Source organism: Tupaia chinensis, unplaced genomic scaffold (genome assembly GCF_000334495.1).
Source record: "Tupaia chinensis unplaced genomic scaffold, TupChi_1.0 Scaffold144687_1, whole genome shotgun sequence".
Lineage (NCBI taxonomy): Eukaryota > Metazoa > Chordata > Mammalia > Scandentia > Tupaiidae > Tupaia > Tupaia belangeri.
In genome coordinates this window covers 79242-89824 of record NW_006204548.1, presented here as the reverse complement: position 1 = coordinate 89824, position 10583 = coordinate 79242, and the positions used below count along the sequence as shown (strand labels likewise).

General features: G+C 38.9%; 1 protein-coding gene across 1 annotated transcript in view; it reads left to right on the top strand.

Moving 5' to 3' along the window:
• LOC102468183 (olfactory receptor 7C1-like) overlaps positions 1-8369 on the top strand; it is a 17111-nt gene extending 8742 nt beyond the window's left edge. Inside the window, 2 exon segments of the mRNA XM_014583762.2 lie at positions 7566-7957; positions 7960-8369. Coding sequence (XP_014439248.2) covers positions 7566-7957; positions 7960-8369 — 802 coding nt within the window.
• Positions 8370-10583: the final 2214 nt, after the last annotated feature.

Sequence of the window (10583 nt, the reverse complement as noted above, 5' to 3'; positions counted from 1 at the left end):
AAAAAAAAGAAAAAAATGAATGCCAATGTGTTGTGTGTCGAGGAGTGAGGTCTAGGGAAGGACATTTGGAGGAGGGATTCAGAGGCAGAGCATTGACGGGATGAGGAGGTGTGGTGTTATCTGTTGAAGATATTTTGATCAACTGGACTGGGGAGAAATGTTCACATATTGAAATGTTCACTTCATAAGCTAAGTAATGTCATTGAATGTATATAAATTTTTTTTAAAAAATAATTAATTAAATTTATAAATGAAAATTTTTAAATAACAAGTTTTAAAAAACAAAAAGATTCTTTTCAGGCTGATGATTTTGAAAATGATTCCTTGGGACCAGCCATGGTGTAATTGCTACATTACCGGACTCCCACTTAGCCACCATTCAAGTTCCGGACTCGGTTGCTTAAACTTCACTTGGGGTGCAAGTGCATGTGTGCCCAAAATTCCAAAAGAGAATGGAGGAGAAGAGATTGTGGTCGTGGCATGGCCTTCCCCCTGAGGGAATAATTTCTTGCTTTCTCTCTGTCTCTCTTATAAGCACACACTCCCTATAGCAAAAATCTCTCTATCAAGAAAAAGATTTCTTATTTTTTTAAAAACCATTACTCAGAGAAAATATTAATAAATGATGAGACTTCATAAAAGTTTACAAAAATAGAATTAAAGCATGTGTTTATTTGAGCACAAAGAAATTTTGAAATCCAGACGGGTTTTTTTTTCATAATGAACATTTTCTGGGAAGTTTTTGAGGACCCCTTATATCTGATCACCATTTTGATTTACTTATTTTTATTTTGTCAATCTTACTACAGTTATAATTTTAAAATATATTTACAGATTTTTGTTTCTCTATTGCCTTTGGGAAAGATATTTTTGTTTATAAGATTTTTTAAATTGTATATAGTTTAGTATATGTCATCTTTTTTGAAAGAGGTTTTAGCCTTAGGGCACATGCACTCACTGAGGAGAGACAGAGACAGTGAGAGGGAAAGTGAGAAATCATTGTCTCAGGGGGAATGACCATGTCACAATCCTTTCTCCTCCATTATCCACTTGGATTTTGGGGAGTGTGCACACATGCGCCCACTGTGATTTTGAAGCCACCAGATCCAGAACTCAAACCATGGTCAGTCATCCATGTGGAAGTCCAGCACATTAACCACTACTCCACCTGCTGGCCACATCACTTCTATATTCTTTAGGGAAGCCATCCTTAATCTTTCTACCACCAGGGACTGACCTTGCTGAAGTCAATCCCTACACAGAGGGAGTGTGGGGGAGGGTGAGGATTGGTCACAGAATGACCCAAACACACCCCAAATCCACTGTACACATCATTTTCCCCATGACCACATTGCAATATACAATGAAACAATCCCACAACAGTAAGGATTATGTTCCCATGAGAATACAATATTGTCACTGATCTGAAAGGAGGCAGAGACCAGCAATGAGGAGTGACTGCAAACACTGATGAAGCCTTACTCACTTGCCCAACAGATACACCTCACTGCCCAGCTCAGCCTACAGCCACCGGTCTGCAGTCCAGCCCTCAACAGATAACAAACTAACACTGGTCAAAGGCCTATGGGTTGAGGGAAAGATCGCATGATAGCGACAGCTGGATATGTAGCTATTTCTTTTGTAATAGTGAAATGCATGGTGTTAATCTAGCCCCAGGGGTCATCATGTGATTCACATGTATATGTGCTCTATACGTGTGTGTGTGTGTGTGTGTGTGTGTGTGTGCATGGCTTTAGAGGTAAGAGCAAGTTTCAGAATAGCCATAACTCTGTCTCTCTGCTTGTCTCCCTATCTTTCTCTCTCTTGCTCTCTTCTCTCTCTCTCTAATGGAAAAAAGAAATGTTTTAAAATAAATAATAAATAAATAAACCTGAAATGGTAACTCCCCTTCTTCACAGCCACCTGGCTATCTGCATTCTACTTTCCATTTCTATTCATTTACCTACTATAGGTACCTCATACATGTGGAATCACATAGTTTTTGTTCACTGATGACTAATTTACTTTCCCTAACAAGACATTATCAGGGTTTTTCTATCTGGTGGCAAGTACCATAACTTCTTTTTAGGCTGAATGGCATTTCATTCTATGTGTACACCACATTTTCTTTATTCATTAATTGACATTTGAATTGTTTCCACCATTTGGCTATAGTGAATAACATTGCTATGAATTTAGCTATTAAAATAGGGAAAAAAGAAAACAATGAGAATCTGAGTTCAGCGTATTTCCAAAGGTGACTCATAAAACAAAGGCCAGAACTCAAGGAGACAGAAGGAAATAATAATAATAATAAGGATGCATTTAAATTTGTGGGACATTTGTATCCAACTAGATTAAGTGCAAATATAACATCTGCTTGGAGGATGACTTGTGTCTTGAGGTTGGGCGCCCGCGCGAGGAGGCTGTCTCTTTTTTTTTTTTTTTTTTTTTTTTTTTAGGTTTTTGCTGTAGGATGCATGTGCTTGCCAAAGGGAGACAGAGAGAGACAGGGAGAAGGAAAGTGAAAAATCACTCCTCCAGGGGAGATGGCCATGTCACAATTCCTTCTCCTCTTGGATTTTGGGACATGCAAGTGCACACACCTAGCTTTATTACCAAGCTGATAGTCTGATGGGACTTGAACCATAGTCAGCCACATAGAAGTCCTGCTGGCCCAAAGGCATCCTCATTATTATTTTTATAAATTTTTTGTTTTGTCATAGGGCATATGTATTTTCCAGAGAGTGACAGAAACACAGAGTGGAAAAGTGAGAAATTGCTTCTCCTGGAAGATGGCCATGCCCCAATCCTTTCTCCTCCATTTTCCTCCTGAGATTGTGGGCATGTGTGCATATGCATCTAGCATAATTTCAAGCTGCGAGGTCTGGATGTTAAACCATGATAAGCCATGTGGGAATCTAGTGCCTTAACCACCCCACCACCTGCTGGCCCCAAGGAAACGTCATTGATAACATCTGACACATCTATTATTCTCCCACTTGCTTATGTCCATCTCCTCAGGGGACATACTCATATCTCTCTTTCTTTTCTTTTTATTTATTTATTTATTTATTTATTTATTTATTTATTGCTATAGGGGTACAGAAAGATAGAGAGAAATAAAGAGTGAGAAAGCAAGAAATCATCTCCCAGGGTGAATGGTCACACTGCAATCCCTTCTCCTCTATTCTCCTCTCAGGATCTTGGGCAAGCATGCACTCACGCCCAGCGTGAGTTTAAGCCACTGGGTCCAGGACTCAAACCGCGGTTGACTACATGGGACTCCAGTGATGTAACCATTATACCATCTGATGGTCCCTTGTTTATCTAAAAGTCAGCGGTTGACTACATGGGAATCCAGCAACATAGCCATTACACCAACTGCTGGTCCCAACATACCCATATCTCTAAGTCAGACTCTGGAATCTCAGCTGCTCACAGCAACTTGGAGGTTCACAAGGGTGGGCTTCAAGATTTTTCTCTGAGAGGTTATATCCAATAGGGAATGCTCACTCCAGAGGAGATGGGCACCATTGGTAGAAAAGGAGGGTACATCTGGCCCCAAAGGCAAATCCATGGAGAAAAAGTTCCTTCAAGTTATGGTTCCCTGGACACCCAGGAGCTGAATTGCCCAAAGACTTGAGCAACAATAAACAACGTGTCATCTAGTTTTGTCTTAATGAAGAGCTCTGAGAATTCACTGTCTGAGTTTCTATAAGAGTAAGTCCTCCATCTTCAGAGCTCAGCTACATCTCACCAGCTCCAGTCAACAAGTACCCTCTCTGTGCCTCTCTGAAATGCTCATTTGGTCCAGAGAACCAGGGTCTGACATCCAGTCCCTGACACCCACGGTCCCAGGAGGGAAAGACCAGGAAAGCCAAGTTTGTTCAATGATAGCATCAAAAGAGACCAGAGTGATTCTACTAAGTACCATGAGAAAGTGGTGTGGAGGGAAGGAAAGTGTTGCATTAGTGGTGTCTTCTGGGGTATGGTCTGGGGTGATGAGCTAGTGAAAGGGGATTGATTCAAAGTCTTACATAGTTCACGTCGCTAGCTCTGCAGGAAATCTGTGCAGCCTATTCCAAGTTTCTTTCTTTGTTATTTTATTCTGTTTATTTACTGTAGGGCATATGCATTCTCCAGAAAGAGACAGACAGAGAGAGAGAGAGAGAGAGAGGAAAAGTGAGAAATCATTGCCTGGGGAGATGGCCACACCACAATCCCATCTCCACCATTCTCCTCTCAGGATTTAGGGTATGCACTTATATACTTCCAGGTGAATTTTTAAGCTCTAGATCTGGGACTCAAACCATGCTGCTGGCCATGTGGGATTCAGTCACCTTCACCTTCATGCCCCTTGTTGGCCCTCTTCTTGCTTTTAATCTCAGAGCACAATTCCAGAGCCACTTTCTTTCTGCAGCAGAAATAGACCTTTCCTTACATGTGTTCAAGTATCAGGGACTCAGCTCTATTTCTCCTTTATCATTTCCTCTTAACTGTAGGACATTGACTGAGGGAGGCAGTCCCAAGGAGTGAGAAAGTTTCTGACTTGGAATCCAACAAGCATGAGTTCTACTTCAGTCTTTTCCTTCCATGACCTGATGGACCCTGGAGATGTTTCTTAGCTTCTGTGGATCTATTTCTCATCAGCACACCTGTGAGTATAAAATGTGGCACTAGAGGGATGAGCAGATGGCAAAATGCTTACATTGCTGGACTCCCACTTAGTAGACGATGGTTCAAGTTCCAGACCCGGTGGCTTCAGATTCACACTGGGCACATGTGTATGCATGTCCAAAATTCCAAGACGAGAGATAGAAAAAGTGAGAAAGCAAGCTACCAGGTCCAGGACTTGAACCACAGTCAGCCATGTGTGAGTCCAATTAACCACCACGCCACCTGCTAGCCCCAATAAATAAGTCATTTAAAAAAAAAAAACAGTTGGTTACAGCAAGATTAGTGTTTGTAGATGTGACTCCTCAGGGCCCCTTAGAAAGTATCTTAGAGTTCCCACTTAATATATACCAAATGTCTTCACTCTAGGGCAGAAACTGAAAGATTATAAGGTATAAAAGCGTGGAGAACAATTATGGATACTACAGACCGTTTGGAAGGAGGGTGAGAAATGGGGGTTGGGTGGGAAGGACAGAATCAAGACGGAAAAGAAGCAAAACATTTAAAGGACACAAAAATGAAAAATTATCTGTTGATGATAATATGAATGCTAATATCTTTGACTGGACTAATATACAGTGTAGTCATTTCTGGAAAACTCATTTGGTGTGCTATAGTGATATACAGTTATTGAACATAAAAAAAAAAGAAAAGGAAAGAAAGAAAAAAATAAAAAGAACGTATCCTAACATAGAAAAGTAATTAGGATTCTGTCCTCTAAAGATCTCAGAGAATGCTTGTGAGATGACAGATACAACAGGTGACGTTTAGAACCCAATGCTGGAACAAACAAGAGGCATAGTGGCTACAGTACTGTACTCCTACATGGCTGAGCACAGTTTGAGTCCTGGACCTGATGGCTTGAAAATCACTCCATGCGTGCATGCATGCCCCAAATCTCAGCATATAATGGAGGAGAAGGGATTGTGGTGTGGCAACCCCCTGGCAGGGAGGGGTGATTTCTCACTTTCCATCTCACTGTTTCTCTCTGTCTCTCTGTGGTGAAATGCCCTAAGGCAAAATCCCTAAATAAAATAAGAATAAAATTAAGTATTTCTCTGTAAGTCTAATACCTGAACTTTCTCAGGGTCAGATTTTATTAATTAATGTTTCCCTATGCCATGCTTTCTTTTTTTCATTGCATGCCTCATAATATTCTGATGAGAGCTGGATATTTTGAATAGTATAATATGGTAACTCTAGAAATTTAATTCTCTCTCCAGCGTGGGGCTTATTATGGTTTGTGGTTTTCTGTTTGCTTAATGACTCTTCTAAATTATTGGGTCATCAGAAAAGTCATCCATAAAAAACAAGCCCCTGGCATTTGATAGAAAGTGGTCAGATATGGAGGATCTATTGCTGAGTGAAGCAAGCCATGATATGAAAGAAAGATATTGTATGTATCCACTTAATATATATCAACTATCTGCACTTTATGGTAGAGATTGAAATATGGGAGGGCATAAAAGCAGTGGAAATAGTTAGCGATGATAAGACAGTGTGAACCGAGGCAGGAAAAGAGAAGAGTATGGAGAAGGATAGTAAGAGAACAAATAGAGAGGCATGACATTAGTGGGATTCAGATATGGTTTATTACCTGTTGATGATGGTGTGTATGGTAATTTCTACTGGACAGGTCTGAAAAGTATTCCATGATGCGTAAAGTCTTTTATAAACAAAATGATAAATAGTGATTGAAAATTCAAAAAAAAATTGGAATACTTATAATAATCTGAAAAAATAATGAAAGCTATTTGATGATGATGATGGGGATTTTAATGTCTTTGTATTGACTGATATGAATGGTATTCCTTCTTGAAAAAGAAGTGTAATACACTGTAAAGTTATATGTGATTCAATGTAACATAAACAAGATTATGATAATTTTTAAAAGAAAGAAAAGTCACGATGCATTTTTACATAGAAAACCATAGAAAAAAACATCATGACTTTTCCAGTGACCCAGTAATTTTCGAAAGACTGCATGTTTTTTGTCAGGTGTGCTTACCTAAGTCTCTATTCTGTTTCTGGCTAGCCAGTGGGAAGCCAGGCTGTGGGGTGTGTAAATACCATAGAACCAAAGTTACATTTTATACCAAAGGTTGGCACTCTATGACAGAATCTGAAAGAATAGCAGCTATAGAACCATGCAGAATGGTTATGGATACTGGAGACAGTGTGGGAAGAAGGTGGGAGAAGGGGGAAAGTGTAGGAAAGAAATTAAGGAGAAAAATAGACACTTATGCAACAAAAAATGGATTATTATCTGTTGATGATAACGTGTAGTATCGTCAACTGGACTGGTGTGAAGTGTATTCATGTCAGATAAATTTACTTTATAAGCTAAGTATGTATAGTGATTTAATATGTAAAACAAACTCAAATAAATAAATAAACAAATAGATTTTTAAAAAGTAGTGGTAGTTGGGACCAGCAGTTAGCATAATGGCTATGTCTCTGGACTCCCATGTAGTCGACCATGGTTCGAGTCCTGAACCCAGTGGCTTAAACTCACACTGGGTGCATGTGCGTGCATGCACAAGATCCCAAGAGGAGAATGGAGGAGAAGGGATTGCAGCTTGGACATCACCCTGGGGGATGATTTCTCACTTTCTGTCTCTCTGTCTCTCTCTGTCTTTCTGGTGAGCACATACACCCTATAGCAAAAACTTCTCCAAAAAGAGAGAGAGAGAGAGAGAGAGAGAGAGAAAGAAAGAAAAAAAGTAGTGGTAGCAAGGAAAAGAATGGAAGCATTTCGAATTCCCCAATGGAAGAAAAGAAGGAAAAGGAACAATTGCATGAATTCTTTTGCCTGAAATTAAATGTAACCAAATTTCAGTGCTGTCATTGTGTTAATTGTCTGTTACTCCTCTCCTCTTCCCTGGCAGCTATTTCATTCCCATGGAAACAGGAAATCAAACACGTGTTCCAGAATTTCTCCTCCTGGGATTTTCAACAAAGTCAGAGATTCAGTTCATTCCCTTCGGGCTGTTCCTGTCCATGTACCTGGTCACCATCATCGGGAACCTACTCATTATCCTGGCCATAAGCTCAGACTCCTACCTGCACACACCCATGTACTTCTTCCTCTCCAACCTGTCCTTCACTGACATCTGTTTCACCTCCACCACCATCCCAAAGATGCTGGTGAACATCCAGACACAGAGCAAGGTCATCACTTATGCAGGCTGCCTAACTCAGATATTCGTTTTCATTGTGTTTGGGTTCCTGGACAATTTAATCTTGTCCGTGATGGCCTATGACCGCTTCGTGGCCATCTGCACTACACAGTCATTATGAATACCCAGTTCTGTGGGCTGCTGATTCTCAGAGCCTGGTGCATTAGTGTCATGGGCTCCCTTCTTAAGACCTTGACCATTTTGAGGCTGTCCTTCACAAACATAGAAATCCCACACTTCTTTTGTGATCTTCCCAAAGTCCTGAAGCTCGCCTGTTCTGACATCCTCATCAATAACGTAGTGGTGTACTGTGCAACAGGCCTTTTGGCTGTGATTCCTTTCAGTGGGATACTTTTCTCTTACTATCAAATTGTTTCCTCCATCCTGAGAATTTCATCCACTGGGGGAAAGTACAGAGCCTTCTCCACCTGTGCGTCTCACCTCTTGGTGGTGTCCCTGTTCTATGGTGTTTTCCTTGCCACAAAGTTAGATGATTTTGCCATTAAACTGTAAGAATAAACTGACATCAGGAATAACATTATTGCAGACAGAAGTAATATTACCTGAGTATCTCTAGTCAACACTTAAGTAAAAATGTTATGAAAATGAGTAATTAACCCTATATTAAAAAGACATCATGGTCACTGAAATAGCATAAAAGTCATGATATGAATGATCATTTATAAACACGTGTTGATGATAATGTCTATGGTAATATCTTTGCCTTGACTAATATGCACTGTATTCATGCTGGGAACAACCATGTTACACTGTAAAATGACTAAATGTAAATTTTAATAATATTTTTTTAAATGTGAGCAGGGACATACAATGATGATAATTCATATGGTAATATCTTTGGCTGGACCAATATACAATTAATTCATACTGGGGAAACTAAATAAAAATGTGAACAAGAAAACACCTTATTTTATTAAAAAAAAAAAAACAGCAAGGGAATTTATAGATTGTCCTAAGATTAAGAAAACACACATATAAAATTTACATAAAAAATAACAACACTGGTCATAAATAAACTTCAGCAAGAGAGTAAATGTACCAAAATGAATGAGGGTTTAAAGATGGATTTTGTGAGCTAACCAGTAGTATGGAGGCTACGGAGCTGAATCACACGTAGCCAGCTGCAAGGTTTTTGAGTCCCAGACCTGGTGGTTTAAAAACCCCATCGAGTACATGTGCATGCATGCTCAAAAATTAGAGAGGAAAGAGAAGAGGATAGAGAAAGATAGCAAGAGAACAATAGAGAGGCAGGACATTAGTGAGAAGCAGATATGGCTTCTGTTGATGATGACGTGTATAGTATTCTCAACTGGACTGGTTTGAGAAGTATTTCATGATGGATAAAGTCTTTTTACAATCAAAATGAGAAATAGTGATTGACCGTTTAAAAAATGATAATTAGAATATTAATAATAATGATTGGGAAAAACATTGAAAAGATATTGGATGATGAAGTGGGGAGATTAATGTCTCTGTATTGACTGACATGCATAGCATTCCTTTTTGAAAAAGCAATGTAATACACTGTAAAGTTATATGTAATCCAATGTAATATAAAGAAGATTATGAAGATAATAAAAATAAATAAATTTTAAAAAATTAAAAATTAGAGAGGAGACTGGAGGAGAGGGATTGCAACCTGGCCTTTCCCTCAGGGGGTAATTTTTCACTTTCTTGTCTTTGTCTCTCTCTAATGAGCATCCATACCCTATAAAAAAAACCTAAAAATAAAATAATAAATAAGATGGATTTCATTTGGTGAGATATGTTGACCTGATGAGAATGGGTAATGTTGGAAATTGTGTATTAGATTCTCATCTTAAAAAAAAAAAAGAGAATCTATTCTGAACTTGATATTTAGAAATCACCTTTAGGTTGAATGTATGGCAGACAAAATGATGACATATATTAAACACAAGCAATTATTAATTATAACAGTTTTATTTAAAAATTTGTAGCTGAAGGAGTAGCAAAAGTCCAGTTACCAAACATGTAGAAATCAAATCATGAAAGAATTTGTGGATGATTTTCACATTCCTAAATCAAAGCCCTAAGAATTCAAAAGACCTTGTCCAATCCCCTGCACCAGGACTATTATGTGGTAAACTATGGCAGCTAAATAGAGAGGAGATTCCCAATATACTGTTGCCTAAATAATTCTCAGAAGGAAGAAGACTGATTTTGGCTCCCATATTACCCTAAAGGGTCGGACCCTCAAAAACTGTCTAGCTCCTTAGCTTCTAAAGAATTATATTCCTCAGAGAATTCGATAACAATACAACAATTTATTTAATGAGACACAATGAGAATTCCATCCTAATATCCTCACATGTTGTAAGGAATTCCTGTTATTGGACTTCTACTCCAATTTGGTTAATCATTGACAGGATACTCTACTATGTCTACCAGAGATTCCATGTGTAACTCTCTCTCTCTGCTCTTCCTGGGGACAGACTTCTTTTTTAACAATGATTCATGGGAAGAACAGAACCAGTGAAAGTGGACTCTTCAGGGATCTTGAGAAGTCAGAGCATCCTTGTAAGTACAGATGACTAAGCTATGGAGAGTTGGTTTCCTTTTCAAAGCATAACTTCCCAAGATTCTTAACAGGCAAAAAGGTAAAAGTTCAATAAGACCAAGAGCCTCCCATTTTTAGATCCTGGACTTGGAAATGGCTGCAGCCTAATGTTTCTTCCTTTTTTTTTG